This window comes from Anabrus simplex, chromosome 11 (genome assembly GCF_040414725.1).
Source record: "Anabrus simplex isolate iqAnaSimp1 chromosome 11, ASM4041472v1, whole genome shotgun sequence".
Taxonomy (NCBI): Eukaryota; Metazoa; Arthropoda; class Insecta; order Orthoptera; family Tettigoniidae; genus Anabrus; species Anabrus simplex.
The window spans coordinates 12706992-12730490 of NC_090275.1; the positions used below are offsets into that span (position 1 = coordinate 12706992).

Genomic DNA, 23499 nt, shown 5'->3' on the forward strand with positions numbered 1-23499 from the left:
CTGCCCCAGAAACCATGCTTCGCAGTCTCCTATGATAAGCAGTGATTTCCCATGCAGATCATCGCATATTTCTAGAACAGCATTTAAGTCGACAGTCAAGTCACGCTTGGAATCAAAGTAAATATTGCAAATGTAAAGTTCGCGTTGATTATAGGTTGTGCAAATAACAATTCTTTCAGCAGAGCTGTACTGAATTAGGAACATAACATTCTTTGATTTTGTCACTATATAATACAGATATTGATTCCCAAAGGGAATTTAAAATATTTGTCCCGAATGAGTAAATTTATAATACCAATATAATGGTCCGTTATTGGACATTATAAATTTTCCAGCTAACTCATTCTTGGTTGCCTGCGTTTCGCCCTCGTGTGCTAAGTTAGGCTCATCAGTTGGGACTTAGCACACCACCCAAGACGCAAGGCTAGTGCATACCGTGGAGGCCACTGCATAGGCTACTTGAAGCCACCAGCAGTGCCAATGCACTATGAGAGCTATGTCTCATTTCCAAAATTTGATGCCTGCCTGGCCATCAGATAATACAGATATTGATTCCCAAAGGGAATTTAAAATATTTGTCCCGAATCAGTAAATTTATAATACCAATATAATGGTCCGTTATTGGACATTATAAATTTTCCAGCTAACTCATTCTTGGTTGCCTGCGTTTCGCCCTCGTGTGCTAAGTTAGGCTCATCAGTTGGGACTTAGCACACCACCCAAGACGCAAGGCTAGTGCATACCGTGGAGGCCACTGCATAGGCTACTTGAAGCCACCAGCAGTGCCAATGCACTATGAGAGCTATGTCTCATTTCCAAAATTTGATGCCTGCCTGGCCATCAGATAATACAGATATTGATTCCCAAAGGGAATTTAAAATATTTGTCCCGAATGAGTAAATTTATAATACCAATATAATGGTCCGTTATTGGACATTATAAATTTTCCAGCTAACTCATTCTTGGTTGCCTGCGTTTCGCCCTCGTGTGCTAAGTTAGGCTCATCAGTTGGGACTTAGCACACCACCCAAGACGCAAGGCTAGTGCATACCGTGGAGGCCACTGCATAGGCTACTTGAAGCCACCAGCAGTGCCAATGCACTATGAGAGCTATGTCTCATTTCCAAAATTTGATGCCTGCCTGGCATCAATGTCCAATAATGGACCATTATATTGGTATTATAAATTTACTCATTCGGGACAAATATTTTAAATTCCCTTTGGGAATCAATATCTGTATTATCTGATGGCCAGGCAGGCATCAAATTTTGGAAATGAGACATAGCTCTCATAGTGCATTGGCACTGCTGGTGGCTTCAAGTAGCCTATGCTGTGGCCTCCACGGTATGCACTAGCCTTGCGTCTTGGGTGGTGTGCTAAGTCCCAACTGATGAGCCTAACTTAGCACACGAGGGCGAAACGCAGGCAACCAAGAATGAGTTAGCTGGAAAATTTATAATGTCCAATAACGGACCATTATATTGGTATTATAAATTTACTCATTCGGGACAAATATTTCAAATTCCCTTTGGGAATCAATATCTGTATTATCTGATGGCCAGGCAAGCATCAAATTTTGGAAATGAGACATAGCTCTCATAGTGCATTGGCACTGCTGGTGGCTTCAAGTAGCCTATGCAGTGGCCTCCACGGTATGCACTAGCCTTGCGTCTTGGGTGGTGTGCTAAGTCCCAACTGATGAGCCTAACTTAGCACACGAGGGCGAAACGCAGGCAACCAAGAATGAGTTAGCTGGAAAATTTATAATGTCCAATAACGGACCATTATATTGGTATTATAAATTTACTGATTCGGGACAAATATTTTAAATTCCCTTTGGGAATCAATATCTGTATTATCTGATGGCCAGGCAGGCATCAAATTTTGGAAATGAGACATAGCTCTCATAGTGCATTGGCACTGCTGGTGGCTTCAAGTAGCCTATGCAGTGGCCTCCACGGTATGCACTAGCCTTGCGTCTTGGGTGGTGTGCTAAGTCCCAACTGATGAGCCTAACTTAGCACACGAGGGCGAAACGCAGGCAACCAAGAATGAGTTAGCTGGAAAATTTATAATGTCCAATAACGGACCATTATATTGGTATTATTTGTCACTATAGCCGCTCTTTTCTAGAGGCGTGGTATTTCTTGAACTATACATGTGAAAGCCTTTGATTGAAGCCTATTACTTTATTATTCCTTACATTTGGTTCCTGTAGGCAGATAGTTCTCTCATTATGCTCATAATTCAGAAGCAGCTCCTGTGTAGGCACGATTGATTTGTGCAAATTTTGTTGGTATATTATCAGCTCAGCCATGGATTTAATAACATTAAATATTTTCCTGTAAATTTGACAATCTGGTGATGTAGCAGGATGCTGTGTGTTCAATTTTTTGTGCTGTTTTCTTGTAGCTTGTTTTTGATTTTGAGACTTGCAGTTGGTGCATTCAATCTTGATTTTAGGACAGTCACTGACATTGATATTCTGAGCATTGGAGATAGGCTTATTTATTCCTTTCCACAGTCAGTGGAAAAATGACCATAACCCAGACATTTGTAATAGCAAATAATAGAGATGTATTCATTGGCACTGCATCTGGTGTATCGAGTATAGTTTGTCAGTTCTGCAAGACCTGAAAGATGTCAGGGGTGACTTCAACAACGGCATACTGCGTGTTTCCATCTCTCGACTTCCACATGAAACACATCTTGATCGTTTCCCGGTCGTCTGACATCGCTAATTTAACAGCTGGATTTTGTTCTACGATAGTCTGTTAGCTCATAAACATGTTTTTTGTCTGTACATTGCTCAGAATTTAAAAAGAATGGTATTTCTATATTGGTCCTGTCCACAGTAACAAGGAAATGCACTTCTTAATTTTCAGTCATTTTCTGTATGTATGTACGTGCATCACAAGAAAATGGCTGAAGAGAATTAAAAGAAAAATTGGTATGTGAAGTCGGGGAATGAGCCACTGCAATCTAGGCTATAAATCCTTTAATTCACGTCAAGTGAAATTTTATTTTAGGGGAAGGCCTGAAATTTAATTCAGATATTTGTTGTTAGTGGTCCTATCGATAAATATTACATCAAGTTTTATAGAATTATAAATTTCTGATCATTTAAGTCTCGTACGTTTTTTACCGTACCGGCTATGATAGATTTGTGAATTTTGATTTTTGTTGAGTCCATATAAACACCGAGCCACAAGAAAATGGGTAAACAGAATTGAATGAATATTGGTATGTAGAGTCTGGGGAATAAGAAACTACAGTCTGGGCTATAATTTTATTCACCGTGGATGAAATGGTAGTTTGGGGATGGCGCCTAAAACTTCATTCTTACATACCTATGTTATTGATCCAATCGAAAAGTACAATTTCCGATCATTTAAGTTTCATTTAGTTTTACCGTACCGACTATGATAAGAGTGGTATTTCAGAGTCGGAAGAAAACTATAAATGTGAAGGCCTACAACATGGAAAGCTCATAAAATTGATTGACAATAACATTACATTGGCCATTGTTTGTTGTGACGTTCTTTGTTCTGGTGTGAAGCCCATCTTCGGTAGATAGGCTTACAGCTGCGTACAGAGTATAACAACCTGCCTAAATATTGGCGGGAAATAGCTGGTGAATTAGATAACTTTCTTCTTTAGCATGCCATTCCTCTGGTTCATACATTTTCTGATACTGCTGGTATGTAACACACTGGTTCATCATAGCATTGCAGCTGTTTGATCCCCACTCTGAGGTGCTGATTGGGTAGGGATAAATGAAAACATTTAGTAGTAGTACTACTAGAGGAGTGTTCACACCTGTCTGCGCCCTGGTCATTCCAGCGCAATACTATTCGTTAAGTGAGGAAATGTGTGGTTTTTCATTTGATGGAGTATATTAAATGATAGCAGTGCTTTTAATAGTTTCATTCCTACTGACATTGCAATGACCTATGTTGATTTGATGTGGGGAAAACCACTGAGGCAGTCTTTCTGAGGATGTAAAAAGGCAGGCGGAGAGTGAGTGTCTGCCATTATAATGAAGACGCCCTAACCCAGTCTTCCATGAGAAAGGACGTATGGTGAGTTCCCCATCGTGTTTCTGGGGTAACTCTAAGAACTATGCAATTTATTACAATCTTACTCACAACATGTACGCTACCTAACCTAGAATTCTGTATGCAATGTAGAGTTCCGTAGTGAAGCATGGATACATTAGCTAGTGTTTCATAAATCTCTGTTTGACAGCAATGGAGAAAAAACAATAACCTTTTGATGCACAGACGTAAGCAGGAATAATTATGAATATACATTGAATGCTTAATTCTAGAATGTTCAAAACCAATTACACATGTTTAAAAACAATTAAACTTGAATGTCTGTAAATCATCTATGCAACATAACACTACAGGCGTATATAGAATAATAGAATAAGACATTATCGTACTAAATGCTGGGGCTGTACCTTAATTAAGGCCACGGCCGCTTCCTTCCAACTCCTAGGCCTTTCCTATCCCATCGTCGCCATAAGACCTATCTGTGTCGGTGCGACGTAAAGCCCATAGCAAAAAAAAAAAAAAAACCATTATCGTACAAGTCTTGTCTTCACTCACAGTGTGGTATATTCCCATTGAACATTTTTTATTATTCTCTTGTGAGAAGTCTGAGCAATTCCTGTAAATTGGTAATTATATGAAATTAAGTTATACAATACTATAGGTGTAAACCCACTTTTAATAGGGAAATGGGTAAGATTTTGGTGTAAGTTGGTCCATATAGAGTAAATTCTCTCTTGCAGCCCCGACGAAGTCCTCTTTATCGCTTCTGTGATGACTGTTTTCCCGGAATCGTAACTTCCAGATGTTAATGGCATAATGTGTTGCTGTTCAGTTTGGTCTTTTACTTCCTTCAGAGGTCTTGAGAGGAAAAAGCTGCTCATTCTTTAAAAATTTGTCTGGCATTCTATACCTTGGAATGGGCTTGGTTTAAATATACATTTTCATATAACTTCATAGAAGTCGCTCCTCAACTTCACTTGCCCATTCTAAATACTTTAGTACACCTACAGTCCTTGTCTGTTTCATGTGTATATGTTCTTATTTGCATCACATATTTGGCCATGCTTTAGTTTCTTCACACCGACTCAATTCTGGACTTTTATCTAGATCAAGATTAACAAATGTTCCACTTCATATAACCAAATAAAACTAACCTCAATTGAGCAACAGGCATGAAATAAATCAAGCATACAATATCCTAAGTATTAGAGTTTATTTTCTTAAGAAAGAAAGTAGAGTGGACCTTCATCATTTTTCCATCAAACACATGGAGTCTCATCGTTCTTACATTTTTCGATATTTTTATTTGTGAATATCTCTGGACCCTGACCATTTTCAACCCAAATGAATACACACTAAGGAACTAAATGATTTGTTCTATCAAGTAGATTCATAACCTAAAAGTCAGAAAAACTGGACTTTCATAGTTACTCGCTCTGTCTTCAAATCTTTTTAGGTATACCTGAAGTAAAATAGATCAGCCTTCTCTCTTAGGCAAATTCAACACTGGCCACTGCATGTGAGATTTCATTAATATAATGCTCTGTGGTATTGTGCAAACTTGCTTCAGAAGTAAGCAAATGTGCGTCTATACATAGAATTTTATTCATATTTTTAGGTTCCTAAGAATCGCTAGATATTTGAGTTTATTCATTGATTATAGTTTCAAAATATCAGCCTGTTCAGATTTTAGATATATAAATTCAAATTTTCTGTTACTGCAGTTTTGTCAGAAATATCAAAAATGTAAGGTTTTTGCCTTCAATTCAGTTGCTATGTTGTGATTTTTACAAAGAAAAATCTGTTATGATTTGTAACTACTTCAGATTCATGAATATGTTTTAATTATTCTCCAGCTGGAATCCTTATATTCAGGGGAGAATTTAATCACCAATGTCCCACTCCAGTCGCCCGGGTGTGGTTGGGGGGGGATTGTTGTTGTTGTTGTTCCGGGATTACCCGTGGAATGCAGAGGTGAAAGAAGGTGCGGGCTGGGATGGGTCTAACTACAAAGTAGAGAGAGATATTAATTAAAATTGCATTAAAAGTTATATTTTCAACAACAGCAAAACTTAACAAGTTTCACATAAAACTTCAGATTTTAACCAATAACAAGTTAAATCAGATACAAGACCAGGGAAGCCAAGATTTAGAGACAGTTAAACAATCTGGGCCACAAGCCCTAATTTTTACAATTTCTGAGCTCTCGGCTCACAACCACATATTACCAAGGGGCAGAAAACCCCTAATTACATGGAGCACTTGCTCCCACCTAGCAATGTCAAGCCTCCTAGAGGCACATATCCAAATACAAGAAAGAGCTGACCCGCTCTCAATGTTCTGAGCCTATCAAAGGCCACAACGGACTTTACTATTCACTGCCCTCACAAAGAAATGGGTATCTTGTACCCAACCTAATGGCCTTAGTAGAAAAATATTAGGTTAAGTTAATGTCCCAAAATGCAAAACAGAATGGAGGCGTGAATTTGCGCTCCTACATGAAACTTCTTAAAACATAAGAGGCGCGAGGCCGATGAAACAGGGGCTATTCCCAAACTATGGAGGTGACTCGTATACAGAATAAATTTAACACATTAAGGAAGAGTAGAAAAACAGTTAGGAAAACGTAGTCACCTCAAATCAAAAGGAAGGGGAGCTCGAGAGGGTAAAGCACTCTGTATCCCCGATTTACAGTTAAAGATATGTGAAGTTTTACAAAATTTTACATGTTTAAGAGATAAGTTAAATAACAAAGGTTTCGGACCTTCCCCGAGGGTTAAACTGCTGAGCTAGCGAGAAATAAAGATGTTAAACGGCTATTACCTCGTTGAAGAGCTGCTGCCCGAAGGAAGAGGCGTTACCCGCCCCCTGCTACACGTCCATCCACTAAGGTAAATGTTGATGATGTGGCCGAGAGACAAGAAAATCAGCAGTTTTTATACCCTCGTGGAAGATTTGAGACCTTTCATGAATAATCAAGCCACACGCTCTTTGTTTATTGGTCGTCTAGAAAATACACTCGAAGTCAAAGAAGAAATACATGATTGGTCAAAAATTTATTACAGAAATTCTGGATTGGCTCAATTCAAGACAGGCGGAAAGAAAAGATTAATATTGCCAACCCACACATGAAAGAACGAAATTTAGTGAAAACAAAAACTTATGAATACAAAATTTCTTCAGGAAAGTTCCTTCACTTCGCACCAGGGTGCTTGATCATAGTTTTTAGGTGGTGACATCTATGAGAGAATGTCCACACTTTTTGATTAATGGAAAACAAAACAAGTTGAAATCTACACAGTATTGACAACTTTGTAATCACAAAATTTATGGTAATGACACCTTCTGAAAAACTAATGAGTTGATCCAGTTTTTAAAGTTCAGAGTTTCTCCTGTAGGGGAGTACTTATTGGCGGAAGATTTAAAATTGTGGCTTAAAGGTGTACCACCCGGTACAATTATACTTATTATTATCATCATCATCATCAACAATTTGTATTCCATCATTTGTGAAATATAGTGTTTTTATTTTGTTTTTTCTTATACAGTAGTAAATCACAAGAATGCATATATAGTAGATTTAAAAGTATTCTTGCACCTTTTTATCTTTGTTTTATTGTCATTGTATGAATTTGCCTTGTTTATCTCAGTTTGTTTTACTTCTGCTGTCTGGATGAATATGTTGTTTGTGCTGGGTTTGTAATTGTTTTATTCTATGTTATTCCAGTTCTCTAAATGGTGGTTACTATATGTAGAATATCACTGCAAGTCGTTATTCTTTTAGATATTGTTGCCCAAATACAGTTCTGATGTTATTAGTAGGCCTAGTTGGATTCACTTTACTGTCCATTGCACTAGTATTTTGTAATTATTTTTTTACTGTTTTCTCTTAAAGCTGGTCATTTTTATTTATCATTGTCCGTATTGATAATTGCTTAACTGTTTCAATGCTTAAATCGTTAATTTAATGCTTCTGTGACTTGTATGTCTTCTTTTATTGTGACTTGGAATGAACAGTTATGTTTTTGAGTGTATATTTTGTTATAGGAATGAATTTCAGGTAACATTCCTTCCAGTTGTCCAGTATTTCACGGGCTGCTTGAATCGTGCATATTATTAATAAACACTGAATAGGAATTTCACAAATGATGTTTTTGTTCCAGAGACAACATTATCCAGAGGAAAATCTGGGAGTTTCCACATAGCCCTAGAGCCAGCTCGTGGCCTAGACTCAAGGTGTATGATTTCATCTAAGCGGCAGGAGCCTATCAGTTATAGGTAAGTTATATTTGATAATCATGGTTGGCGATGAGCTTGTATGGGGTAATGTTTGTTGGCAGTGCTGGATATATGTAGGCAGCAGGTGTTCTTCATAGAGGAAAGAACCAGGAGGGGATGTAGCAAGTGAGAATATTTTCGAGGTTTGGTGACTGTCTGAATGGGACTTGAAAGGTCATCACAGGTGTGGGGTGAGGGTAAGAGTAGATTGAATGCTTGTTTTTAAAATGCAATTTATTTTATGAAGAGAAGGATGATTCTTACTCTGTTCTTATTTTATCCTCCACTGATGAAAGCTGCATCCAAAAATGTTGCTACAGTGCATTCAATCCGTATGTGCTTCCACAGTAAGTGGCTGCTGTCCATCTGTTTCCTGTACATATAAATGTATTTCACTCCTCTTAACCTTATTTGGGCATTTATTAGTTATTGAAACTTGAACATTTTTATCCCTAATGATTATTGTACTGGTCTGACATTCTTGACGACATTCATGTATAAGGCAGACTATGAAGGGATAAAATGCTCACAAAGGGCTCGTCTTGGTATGAGTAGCAAGTTTCGTGGTATGGGAGCATTTAATTTTTCTTTCATGTTCCTTCGTTAAATTCATTCATTGAGAGATGAGAACTCTTTTCCATTTCACTAAAAAGGGAACTGTTTGTGTTTAGACGAGACAGACTGCAGTGAAACTTGGTGGGATGATCAGTGAAGACATCGGCCATAGGCTGTCCGGACAAACAAAATGAATGATTCTGATCAGGAACCTAGCATTTTCTTTGTGTTAATAATAAACTATTATATTAATAGCATTTGCATTTTTATATATGTGACCAACATTTTGTAGTACATAATATTTTAGCTTTCATTATAAACAATGCAGTATAAAAGTACCAATATCTTGATATATTGTATTCATATACATTGGTGAACAAGAATTAGACATTTTGACAGAATGGCGCTGTGGTCACTACAGTGAATGTAACAGTTTAGCAGCTAGTTTGTCTGTGCCAGACGTATAGGTCATTCCATCTCTGAAGTCATGTAATCCCTGGGCTTCCTACATGCAACCATGTTAAGAGTGTACCATGAATATCTGACTTCGGGGAAAGCTACCACCACCAAGGTCAACTGTAGAGGTTTACAACGTGTTGGTGGGTGAGTTCGCCATCGCTTAAGTGGACATACCTGCCAACCCTTCCGATTTACCCGGAAACTTTCCGGTTTTTAACTCGTCTTCCGATTTTCCGATTTATTTTCACTTCTTCCTATTTTTGACCAATATAACCTCTAGTACGGCCAATACTCTGCCCCTAGGATAAAAGATAAATTATTATGTGCTTGTTTAATTTACGAAACCTCATTTTTAAGCGTATTTATTTGATGCTTTATTTCGTGAGTGTTTCCCGCTCACCACAGCAGCGTGTGGACAGCTGGGGTTTCGGGGCGGCAATCGTCCTGCAAGCAAGAGAGGCTAGCGCGCGCTGGCGACTCAGTCGGGACGAAAGAAAGAGTTTGTTGTTGTGTTAGCGCGCTGTAAATTTCGTTTCTGTGCGTAGTTTCGTCGGAGTTGTAGGCCACGTGTTTTTGCTTGCATCTCTATGCTTTCGCCCTCAAAGTTGTATGCAAATACTGTATGGGACATATTGAATTGTTTTGTATGTGGTAGTTTAGCGTATTTAAGTGCATAATTTTAATGAGTTGAATGTTTTTAAAGGTGTTGTGTCGGTGACAGTTTCTGGTATTTTCTTTTCTCGTAATGGCGAAAAAATATAACAAAAGTTATCTCCAAGTGTTCAGAGATACCTATAAATTTCCGTTCATGTTACCGTCTGATAAAGGAAACTACCGTATTTTCTCACGTAATTAACGTCCTTTCATAATCCCACTGCCCTAGTTTTAGGGAGTGTTTCGGGTACGGGACATTCTGTGATCTCAGAATTGTTTGTCAGTCCAATTCTAGTAATATTAGATCATCCAAACTCGCGGTGATCATTTTCGCCGAAACATTCGGGAATAGGGCAGCGGGCAGCAAGTCTTCAGTGTCCAAATGAAACGTGCGTTACCGCGGTAACAGAAGTGCATTTAAGCGGCCAACAACTCTCGCAAAGCATTTCGCGGACCAAAAAGCGGCAAGTTTCCGCATGTAGAGGAGGTTCTGTTTAATTGTATGATTTTGTTACGCAACGTTGGATAAGCCGTTTCTCACGTAATGCTTTACTGTATTTTAAAGAATGAGAAATAGCCGCTGCACATGGAATCAGTGTCTCTGATATGAAGGTTAGCCGAGGCTTGATTAATTTTATGAAGAGATATGGACTTTCTCTTCGACGAAGAACAACATTGTGCCAAAAAATGACGAATGATTTTAATCATTTTCATCGCTTTGTGATTGAGAAGCGTAAAGTGAAGGAATAGTTGATCTCCCATATAGGAACCGCGGGTCAGATGCCAGTCAGTTTCCACATGCGACAAAGTCGAACAATCGATAAGAAAGGAACATACCGTATAGTGTTATCGTACGCGCTACTGGAAACAAAAAACAACGATGTACTGCAATGCTTGCTGTAACAGCTGATGGCAGAAATCTTACAACTTACATTGTTCTAAAACGAAAAACAATGCCTAAAGTAAAATTTCCGAGAGTGATCCACGTTCGTATTCAAGAAAAAGGGTGGATGGTCACATCACTCGTACAAGATTGGATACGAACGGTTTGGGGTAATGTAGCAGGGTCCCTCCTTCGATGACCATATTTTATGTAGCTTATCTTTTAAATGTAAATGAATTGTTAATAATTTGTAAATATCTGAATTCCTTGAATAATTTACGCATTCGAAGTTTTCGCCTGTATTTTTCGTAAAAAAAAAAAGGCGTTAATTACGCGAGAAAATACGGTATTATGCATTTTGTTGTGTATGTCGGTGTGACAAATATTATTATTCGTATGTAAGTGTCATAAATGAGAATGATTAGGTACATTTTCTTGTAACCATTTTTATGTTTTCTTAGTTTAAGATTTTAAATTTAATGGTCAATTTGCATTGCAACTGTAGGATATGTATGCCTTTTATCCTGACCTTTTTTCACCTAGACCGTGGTGGATTATATGTGATGAAATCCAAGAATTTAAAAAAATCTTCCTATTTTTGGTTTCTAAAAGTTGGCAGGTATGAGTGGATAAACTGTCCAAATCGGATCGCTCGCAGATTCATTGCTGGACAACAGTGAAGTGTGTGTAGCCTTTCTGTCTTTGAACTATCTCCTCGGAAGGTAGTAAGATAGCCACTGTTCTGTTTGGGTTACTTTCTTTGCTCACTGACTTCACAAGTCACAAAGACTGGTGTGGACATAGGAACACCACCGTTAGATGTTGAAGCATGGAAAATAGTAGTCTGGACAGATAAGTCGAGCTACCAGTTGATTCAATCCATGATTTTTTAGTGCACCAGCAAGCGTATGAGGTAATGGATCCCTATTGCCATCACAATACAGTTCAGGCTAGTGCAGTGTTATCCTCATATGAGGACTGTGAGTAACCAGCTTCCCTGACCGGTGAGCGACACAGAACCAACTTGTACATCGTCTCTACCCATTTATTGCCTCCAGCACCCTACAAGAGACCTGTTGGGGCCAATTGGTTCGATTTAACACTAGACTGACATCAGGATGGTGTAATGGTTATGGATCATTATGGCTCCCCTTGCCACTATCAGGGCAAAAAAAATGGTGTTATTTGTTCATCAGTGTACTATATTTGTTAGTAAAGTGTTCGTAGAGTGTGAAGTTTTGTTTGTGTTGTCAGAATCTCACTTCTGGTATTAAGGGTTTTATGCAACTTGAAAATAGAACTATCGGTGTATTTCTTCATTGCTTCCTAATCGACTAACTGCTTCAAGCTGCCCTGTTATATTTCAGCAGTTAATTATAATATTGTAGAATTTCTCTTTAACGTGTCTGTCGGGACTTGCTTAACTGCGATATATGGAAAATGACCTATAAGGAGACAGATAATTGGGAAAATGTAGTAAGCTTCGTGAGAACAAAATTTTATGAGAGACTACCCTGGGCAGGACAAATTAGAAGAAAATCTAGAGCTGTTAAAAATTTTTAGGTGCCAGACATTAAAAAAATGATATCCATAATATTAACCTTAGTGCGAGTCGCTATGGCAACCCTCCCAAAATGAACAAAACTTGCCAGCTTCACTCTGAGGAGACACACTTCGTTTCTTTATTCTTTGAAAGGCTTCTAGACCGAATGTGTCGTCTAATCTTGACAGGTCCATTAGAGTTCAGGCTACCATGTTCTGACAACATTTGTTTGTTCCTTACCATGTTTATGAACAACTTGTAAAAGCATGACGTCGCAGTGTAAGATGATTTGTTTAAGGGAGGAAATTAAAGAACTAATAAGTCCTGGAACTGTTGCGGAGCCTGTATGGGATTGTCCTCGTCAACATTCCTTTCTTCCCAGTCGCTAAGAGTATGAATATCGTCACTTGTTATGTACAGTCGTATTCCGCGGAGGCAAAATCGGCACTTGATTCGACGCCCAGTTCAGAATCACTGTCCAAGAAGTCAGAGGTCACTACTGGACTCTCCAGTCATTAGCTGTCATTATTTAACTGTGTTTACTTGTGTGAGTGCCAATTGTTGGAATTTTTTTTCTCTTTTTTTTTTTTCTCTCAATATCCTGGAGTTTAGAATTTCAGATTTTTGGCACCTCTGCAGATAATTTTAGAACAAAAACAAGTTTCTTGGTTCTTGTATTATGTATGCGTGCCCTCCAGTATTTGTTTTTATTCCGTCTGTAAGCGTGATAATAGGAATAATATTTTCTGACTCTTATTTTCCTAATAAATTATTTTAATTAATAACTTGAGGAATAAATTTCATAATGATCTGAAAGTTATCCTGAATATAGATGACAGTTTTGCACTCCCTGATTGTTTTGCTTTCATAACTTTAAAAACAGAGGCATTATTTTTTTCCCCTCAAAGCATAAATTTTCCATTAAAACAGCCTGGCACTTTTAGAGTGCCCCTTTACATTTTCACCTGGTGCTAAGTGTTAACCAGTTCAGTCTGTCACTTCATCTTAATCACTGGCCACCTCTGTACCATAACAGCACTGTTAACTGCACTTCTCAGGGGCCAGGTTTGATTCCCAGTACTGCCAGAAATTTAAGAACGACAGGAGGGCTTGTGTGTAATTAGAATGGTACATGCAGCTCTCGCTTCCATCGGGGGTGTGCCTGAAAAGAGCTGCACCACCTCAGGACGAGGACACAAATTGACTCGATCTTAATCACTCTTAATTCACATTCACTAGTTTAAGCACTCCATTTAATGGGCTCAGGTGTACAAAACCTTGAGCAGTGCTCACTACATAGTAGTATGGTACACAAACATAACGGAGAAAATCTGGTGACAAGACCGGCCAAAACTGAAGATTTAGCTTGTTGATGTAATGGTTACGGGCGATCACGAGAGAGATTGAGCGCTCCTGTCGTTTCAGGTCAATGTTCAGGTGTAGCTGATGCTTATAACTGCTTCTTAACCTTATAACCGTATAATCTCTGTATTTAAATAGAGATACGTCAGTAACAACGGAAAGAAACAAAACACCTCTGGAACAGATTTTACTGTCGATTTTTTAAGTGCCACCAGATTATTTTTTTATACGTTATTTCCACAATGGAAATAATTCCGTGGAATAAGTTTGAATGGTGTTTTTAAAACTAGGAAAGATAAAGTTGCACTTCAAGAGGACAAATTGGGGCAAGTATTTGTTTATAGGAATACGAGTTAGATATTGGAATATTTTACCTAGGGAGGTGTTAGATTTCCAAATTCTTTAAAATTATTTAAGAAAAGACTAGGTAAACAACTGAAACGAGATCTGCCTCCTGGGCGACTGCTCTATATGCAGATCAGTGGTGATTGTGTTTGGCATAGACATGATCTGTTGTTTTAATGAAATGTCCTTTTAATGCTAAAGGAGGGTGGGAGGATTAGTCTAAATGTGAGTTATTGAAAAAAATTCTTGCTGAAATTATTACAGGGCAAAATCCAATGCTTTCCAGCTTGTATATAATTGAAGAAAACTCTTGCAATGAAAAGACCAAAAGCCATCTCAACCTCAGTATTAACCTACTCAGTCCATATAAACTAGATTTATGTACATTCTTTGTTGTGTCTTTTAAAATTGTCAATTTAAGCCCCCAAGTTTATGTTATCAGATGCAGCCATGCAAAATTTCCAAAATCTTTTTTTTTTTTCTTATAAAATTTTTAGGGGAAATCTAACAAAGTCCAGTCATAGTTAGATTAAATAATAGGGAACATGCATGATCCGGGGTTTTAATTAAAAATATGCTAATCTGATTCAAAATTTAATGCAGAATTCAAAAATGTGATCGGAATGTACAAATAACTACTCCAGGCATGATAAAAATCTAAATTAACGTACGAAAATGTCACTTGATGCAAGTGCGCGATCTCATTGGTCTGGAGTCATCGTACAGGTTGACTGAATTAGCAGACGAAATAACACATAGTGTGCTGTGAGAAACAGGATACACTTCGCGTATTTCTACTTTATGTTAGTGTGTGGTATAGTTAAATTCGAGGTCTATACATTGGGTAATAATCTGAATGGTATATTTTGGACTTCAAATGAATCCTGCGCAGATAGGTGGGGCAGAAAACTTATAAATGGTGTATAGTTCCGATGTGCGATAGCACATCACATACCACACCAAACAAATTGTTTATAAATGTTCCAAAGGACGCTAAAACTAGGGAGAAGTGGATTTTGGCGAGCCGGAGAAATGCTGGTTATGTATCGGGAAAGTCTACAGTTTATTTCTTTGAAGATCATTTTAATGAAGTTGAATATGTTTGAATTTTCAATCACTTTTCCATGTCAGCTGTTCTAGTGGTAAAACTTTAAATTTTAATGTATGATGCTTTAATTAAATGCTTCAATTACATCTTGGAACATGAAAGTAATAAACAGTGCATTATTTAATGATGATTATTAAAGTATTCTCCAAACCTAACCTAAGTTCTGGGTGATCCATGTCAAGGTAATAAATCACAGGGGTTATGAACTATATTGACAGCTCTAATTATACCAATTTATCTTGGCATGCGACAGTTATTTATGTCTTTAATGTAGAGCTTAAATTTGTAAACTAATTTAGGCTATAGCTAAATACTCTATAATATAACAAAAAAAGGTAGGTAGTAGTAGTATTTATTTATTCATTCATCATGTTGTTGACATATTTACAGGACTGTTTCATATATACATAACTCTTCTAATAACATTATTACTTGAGAAATATTAATCTTGTAACTAAACCACATATATTACAGTAGTAGTAGTAGTATTATTAAAATATTAATACTTAAAATAAATTGAACTTGTAACTATCTCTTGCACACATTAAATTATTATTATTATTATTATTATTATTATTATTATTATTATTATTATTATTATTATTATTATTATTATTATACAAAATCACACCAACCTCAAGAGAGTCGAGTAGATATCAGTAAAATACCACGTAAGGTGAAACCTTGTGTGTGGTAATTTAGAATATTAATTACATAGAGAGAAATATATTTTTAAATGATGCCTGGAGTACGAGTATGGGTATGAGTGAATGACGGATATGATCAACAGCACATGGTGGACCATAGAATAGAAATTGGATTTGGTGACGTGATATTCTCATTTAGTTATTCCTTCCATAACAATTTTATTATCCCTGACAAAGGATTTAAGACACTTCAGACACATTTTCTGACTTAATGAAGTAGTTTGTAAAGAACCGGAAAGGACATTAAAGAATTTTGGAATGAAGTACAAGAAATTGCGCTTTGTTATGCTAAGTTTGGGTTTGTATAACATACAACGGTGGTACATCTTACTGCGTGTTGAATATTCATGTTTAATGTTCTCAATTATATTTTTTTTTTGTTAATATTTTTGTATATATCAAAGGCATACAGCTGTTTTACATTAAATATATTTGCTTCAGCATATAATTGACTACTTGGGTATAATCTTCCTTTCTGGTACATTATTCGTAATATAAGGTTTTGAACAACCTGTATTTTATTGATTACATTTTTGTAGGCTTCTCCCCATGCCAATATTCCGTAGCTAAGAATAGACTGAACTAAAGCGTAATAAACCTCTCTTGACAATTTTATATTGGATACTATGAATTACAATACATTACACATATATAAAAGATGCCACTTACCAATTTGCTTTTGATTCGCGAATCTCTGCGGGCACAAAAGTCACTGTTTTTCAGGAGTGATAACATCTACACATGGTAGAATGTCCGACTGTCTTTTTTGAACCCTACTTTTGTCATTTGGAAGTTGTTTGCGATCGCGAATAATAAACAATTGGCTTTTAGTAACAGCAGATGCACAATGGCTGATAGAGCTGCATGCGGTACTGGATTGTGACATCACAGCGCGCTGCTTACATCAGAGGATGTTTTACTCGCCTTGCGGAAAGGGACTTTAAAATATTTTTTTAATGGCAGAAAACAAGGCAACTTACCAGTGTAATACGTTTACGTACTATTTCATTGGTGTACTTTTCAAAAAAAAAAAAAAAAATTGAAAATAATGCATGTTCCCAATTGCGCAGGTAAATTGTAGCATAATGTTTTTGTAGTTCCAGGGGAAAACATTGGCACCCTTGTTAATGAAGAGATGAAGATTGAAAAATGTGTGAGACCAGGTTGTATACTCTGATCTTTTTTGACTTATACTCCTGAGGCCAGTTTAATTGCTCTTTACCTTGATATAGCAATCAAGACAAACCGGAGGCAGATGAACACCATCCGCTGTGGCTGTGTACATAACACAGCGATACTTGTTTACGGTTTTGTAGACCTTTAGTTCCATCTGAACATCAGTGAATATTGACCAAATAAAAATTCAGAAACCGGGCGAGTTGGGCACGCAGGTGTGAGCTTGCAGGTAGTGGGTTCGAACCCCACTGTTGGCAACCCTGAAGATGGTCTTCCATTGTTTTCCCGTTTTTACACCAGGCAAATGCGGGGGCTGTACCTTAAGGCCACGGCGGCTTCCTTCCCACTCCTAGCCCTTTCCTATCCCATCGTCGCTATAAGACCTATCTGTGTCAGTGCGATGTAAAGGAACTTGTAAAAAAAACTCACAAAACGAAATTCTTGGTAATCAGCAAGCAGAATTTCAGAAACGCTGTCATCACATTTTATGGAAAATCCATTGTGTGTGTGTGTGTGTGTGTGTGTGTGTGTGTGTGTGTGTGTGTGTGTGTGTGTGTGTGTGTGTGTGTGTGTGTGCTCCATTTCAGGTATCCTGGATGCTTTTTAACATAATGGGATCCAGATGTAAAAAATCAAAACCATATTTGGCAAAACAAGTGTGTGTGTGTTTTTTTTTTATTTTTTATTTTATTTATTTCAAAACTTGTTGGCATGTTGTGAAGTATTGCATGTTGACAGTGCTGCTTTACGGTGTTGAAGGCTGGACAGATGCGGCTTTATCAGTGAACCAACTGCAATAATTTGCGGTCACGTGTGGTTGTAACAGGTGTTCAATATCCCGACGAGGAACTACTCCATCCTGCTGGGAAATAATATGAATTCAATGCAGGAGAAAAGACAGAAATGATCAATACAGCCTGATACAACTGATCAGATAAAATAGAAGGAAACAAGGATGTGGACGCAGAACATTTGACAGTAGTTCGTCGCAATACAGCAATTTGATGCGGGAAACACAAAAGAGGAAAAGTTACTTCATGTTGGTCATCAACTTCAACCCTCTGTTAGGAGATTGCTGAAGAGGAAAATAACAAGTAATTTACCACCGCTGGCTAGGGCATAAAGGAATCTTGAGTTTAGCATTGGAAAGTTTCTTTTTCACCCATAAAATGTCTGTTTCGGAGATGTTGATTTCCCCCTGTAGATTTAACCTCTTAACTGGGTATCATTGATATGCTTGGTGTAATCTGTCCTGTGTATATTTTCAGCAGATTGTTGTTACACGGCAGGATAGGCAGAAAAGTAATAACATTAATATCATCTGTGACAAGTATGAAGAATGAGTTCTCCACCCTATCAATACTTTAGTTTACATAATGTCAATATTATTTACATAAAGACAGTACCGGTTTAGACCTTTAAATAGGTCATCTTCAGCTGCTAGAGAACCTACTTATCTTCAGTTGCTAGAGAACCTACTTAATAGTGACTGTACAGAATAAATACTACTAAAATTAAAATCAGACAAGGATGCCATTAAATATATATGAATACTACTATTCTAAAATTACTTAATGTTATACCTATGGTACAGTTTTGGGGTTAAGGGGCTATTTTCAAAAAATTACATTTACTGAGGTTGGAATTGGATACAGTTCTTAGAATTTATCAAGAATCACCGACATTCAGGTGTCAAGTTATCCGTGTTAAATGCCACTATTATGTCCAACGAGTTACGAGAATGTTTAAAGAGCATTGTTGTGCCGAAAATAGGCGGGGGCGTCGTGTTCACTAAAATAAGAGGTTTAGTAACCTATTTACAGATACATAGCTCTTTCTTAGTCTATATCAATGATAAAAAAACCAAGCTAGTTTGTATTAGACTTTGTTATTGAGGTTTACGTTGCTGTGCGCGACATATTGAAATCAATGAAAGTGAGTTGTGGATGCTCCTCTCTTCATACTTGCGTTCCCTAATAGATTATAGATTTATCTGCAATACAAACACTAAAATAAAGGAGTTTTAATGAATTGATTTTTTGTTAGAGAAATTTCGAACTATTAACTTCACGGTCAGTTACGTCATTTACCTCACTAGAACTGCAGTTATTTTCGAAAAGTAAGGGGTTGTGATACTTTCCCGTTTTGAGAAGTACATACTGTTTTCTGGCTAATGAATTATCCCCTGCAGATTTAGAAGTCCAATTAGAGTTTTTATCTCAGTTGGATTTGTATCCACCCAATCTCTCTCTCGCACGTGACCGTGGTTTCAAGTTCGGATGGGCTTCTAAAAACTGTTAAGCATACACATTGCTCTGTTCGGCAATAAGTTGAAACATATCATCTATGAACTGTTAAAAATATTCCAACACATTGGATTCACATTTACACTGCTAGCCCCAGAAAATTTGAATATCTGACGTGAAACACCACACGGCGGGAAAGGTTGAAACATGTCTGGCACTTCGCCTTCATCCGATTCCTCATTTTGTTCATCTTGTTCTTCATTCTCATTCTCTGAACCACTTTCACTATCAGACTCGCCTTCATATGTATCAAACCACTGATCTTTGGATTTCTGAGAAGATAAATCGTCACAATCATTCTCTAAGTGTTGAATAATCTCGTCTTCTTCGAGCGTTTCGAACTTACGCTTTGAACTAGATACTGCGGACATGTAGCACCGTACAGTTGTGAAATAAAAACAAATAAGCTTCAAGAAGCGTGACGTGGTATTTGCTGCCACTGTGCAGGAAAAACATCAGTTAAGGCGACGATACACCACGCAGCAAAGTAGCTCGTCATATGCAGGAGATAATCACGGTAAAAGGCGAGTACGTATATATTCGTCATGCCCATTACCCTGTAACATTCAGCGTACGAATATATATACGTCGTGCCCAGTTAACAGGTTAATTTTACATCATTTCATTTCTGTTCTGGAATCTGTCAGTAAAATTTGTCTAATACAGGGTATGCAGGACACAACATGTGTGTTTTAATAACTGAATGTTGCGTTATAATTGAAGTGATTTCTTCATTACTGTTACAGGACATCAAAATTTTCCAGTAATCGGCACCGGAAGTTACAGCCATTCAGAGAAACGTGACTGATTAGCAACACTGTTTTCTCCAAAGTTTTATCACTGTCATCATCGTTACCACTGAGCCCACGGGTGCCATTCTTGAAGTTAGTACCATCTGCACATCAAAATGGGGAGCGTGAACGTGAACCGCAATGTCAGCGATGCTTTCTATCGTTACAAAATGCCCAGGCTTCTTGCCAAAGTTGAGGGCAAGGGCAATGGGATTAAGACAGTAATCGTCAACATGGTGGACGTTGCAAAAGCTATTGGGCGCCCTGCTACATGTAAGTACTTTTGTTTCTAATATGTAGGGAATTTTTTCATAAGTTCAAATAACAGATCTGACTTTTCACTTGTAATATTGATAATTATTTATTTAAAACTGTGTTGAACTGGTCATTGACAGGTTAGTGCCATCTAGCACAGAGCACATCTCAGTTAACAATAGTTGGGCCTGGTTTCCTCTAATAGTTGTTAAATTAATACTACCAAGTTCATTGTTAACGCAATGCTAAAAATTAAATAGCGTGTTAAGATTTCTCCTTTTCTTCAAAATTTTCCTGCAAAATGATAGCTAACATGTTAACTCGTGCAGAAGTTATGTACAGTGCAAATCTAGATCGTGGTGGCAGCACCATGTGGTATACTAGCATGTGCTGATGTGACTTGTTTGAATACAGCTGTAAAACACTGCACGCAATGTCAATGAGAACAGATCGTCTGACATTTGATTGGCAGTTGCCCACTACAAACAGGAAACTGTCCTCGTCCTTTCCATGCCGTCATGTGTCCCGATGTGGCGGTGTGCTGTATTTAAAGCAGTTTTGAGATTTTGTTTCAGGTTGGAAATTTGGGGTTAAAAGATACCTACTTAAAAGTTATCACCTAACAGGATCTCTTTGTAACCTGTTCCCACTTCAGACCGTGCCGTGATATGGCTGCTATTGAATACCTCAGTTCTTTGTAGCACCTGGCCATCTAATAAGTATGTTCTTGATATGGAGATTAGGATCAATCACTTGAGCAATAATAGCAAAAGATTCCCTTCCAGTTACAGCATATTTCACTTTTGTTGCCTCCAGGATGTTGTATTCTTTCAGATGTTACTACAGTTGAACCTGCTTTATATGTAACTATTCTGCGTAGTTTGTATTTGTACGTAATTTCCTTTAGGTCCCGGCAAAATGTAATTTAAAAGCGTGTTAATTAAACCTCATCTATACGTAATCCGTTTATACGTAATTCGCTGTTATACGTATTAAGTGTCAGTGAAATATAACTGAGTTGTGCATAATTATGAGCACGTGCTTTTTTAAAAGAAACTATTGTATTTATGAAGTTTCCTCCTTGTCGGCGTAGGCAGAGGTAGAGCGGTCAGGTTTCGATGCTGAAACAGAAGACAGAGTTTCGCCGAGTGACATTGTTGATCCTTACTGGCGGCATAACAAAGGCCAACCGAGCGAGTCCCCTTCGCTCTCTATCTCGCTCCTCCCCTACCTTCGTAGCTTTTTACCTTCACAGTGCCATCAAATATTAAGATACATTACAAGCAAAGTGGGCGGTTTTGATGCGGAAAGAAAAGAAAATACAGTAAATTTGTTAGAATATGAGAATTTCTTTCGTGAGAACAACAGAAGTAATGTTTACTGGTGAACAGTAGTTTTGTCATTCAGTTGCTTTTCATTAGCCATGGAGAACAGAAAAATAGATAAGTTATACAGATGAAAAAGGAAAATTTATACGAGAAGTGGACCCTAATCCACACAAAACAAAAACTGAAATTGCTTCAGACTTACGGATTGCTTATACCATGCTATGTACAATCATTAGTAAAAGAAAAGTTATTTTGGATGCGTTCTTAAAACTGGGTTGACAATCAGCAAAGCGCAGCCGTCAGCAAGAAGGAAGGTACGTAGATTTGGAGAAAGCACTTTTCACGTTGTTCCAGCCAAAGCAGGCTGCAGCTCTACCAATTAGTGGCGACGTGCTGTAGGCAAAGGCGATAGATTTAACTAAAATGATGAGTATCACTGCTGATTTCAGGCTTCATCAGGATGGTTGCAAGGATTTAAAGATCATGGAACCACAGGGAAAACAATTTACGGTGACTCAAAAGCTGTGGACGACATCACAGTGCAACACTGAAAAGAAGAGTTTCTGCTGGGTATCGTAAGCGATGATCAGCCTCCAAACATCTACAGTTGTGATGAGAATGGCCTATTCTACAATCTCCTTCCTAATAAAACATTAGCTGAAAAAGATGACTTGTGCCATAGAGGGAAGAAAAGTAAAATTAGTGTAACAGTACTTCTCGCCATCAATGTAGATCGATTTGACACTCCTCTTGTGACAGGAAAATCGAAGAATCCGAGATGTTTTAAGGGTGCGAAAACAAAACCTATGGAATATGAATCCAACAGAAATGCTTGGATGACTATGCTTCTAATGGAAGAGTGGTTGGAAAAACTGGACATTAAAATGAAAAAGAAACAGAAGAAAATCCTTATGGATGGATGTGCAGCATATCCGTCTCAAATCGTTCTGGAGAATATACGAGTGGAATTTTTCCCTGCTAACTGTACCAGTGTTCTACAACCACTTGATTTGAACATCATTGCAAATTTATATGTGCATTATAGAAAAATGCTGGTTTAACATTTAATAACACCGAATGATGCAGGAAATGAATCTCTCTCCATTAATTTGCTACAAGCCATGGACTTTATTTATGCAGCCTGGAAGCAGGTGTCATCCTCCACAACCAGCAACTGTTTCCGCAAAGCTAGTGTCTTACTAGAAGAGGCTGCCTCCAATGATGGTTATGGGGACAAAAGTTTGTCTGGCATTGAGCTAACGTTACCGGAAAGTGTAGAATTCGATACTTTTGTGCATTTCGATGATAATCTGGTGAAGAATACCGGATGAAGAGATTATTGCTGATGTATGTCAACAACGCGGTTGTGATGGACCAGCTACAAGCGATAGTGACAGTGTTGGAAATGACTTGAATCTCGAAACACCTGAACTGATTGAAGTGTTAAGTGCAATCGATGTGTGCAGGCATTACATCAGTGCGAAAAGTTGTACTGAAAATGCTTTGAATTCTTCGCTAAGTTTGCAAAAGGAGGTTTATACTCTTACTGCAAGAAAAGTGAAACAAGCTAATCTGATTTCTTTAAGGCTGGACCAAGTTCAAAATAATATTTTCTCTCTTAATGTATTTATTATTTGCAAGGATTTACACATGTAGGTCTATTCCATTGGTTTTTCAGTAAATATGTGATG

The 23499-nt window shown here is 37.7% G+C and overlaps 1 protein-coding gene across 6 annotated transcripts in view; it reads left to right on the forward strand.

Annotated features, from left to right (window-relative positions):
- The window catches only part of LOC136883485 (eukaryotic translation initiation factor 5), a 188046-nt gene that overhangs the window by 114547 nt on the left and 50000 nt on the right, over window positions 1-23499 (forward strand). For all 6 annotated transcript variants that reach the window (XM_068229687.1, XM_067155827.2, XM_067155826.2 and 3 more), the window contains 2 exons: window positions 8222-8336; window positions 20181-20498. In XM_068229687.1, coding sequence (XP_068085788.1) covers window positions 20342-20498 — 157 coding nt within the window. In that variant the 5' untranslated portion in view covers window positions 8222-8336; window positions 20181-20341. The remainder of the gene's footprint in view (window positions 1-8221; window positions 8337-20180; window positions 20499-23499) is intronic.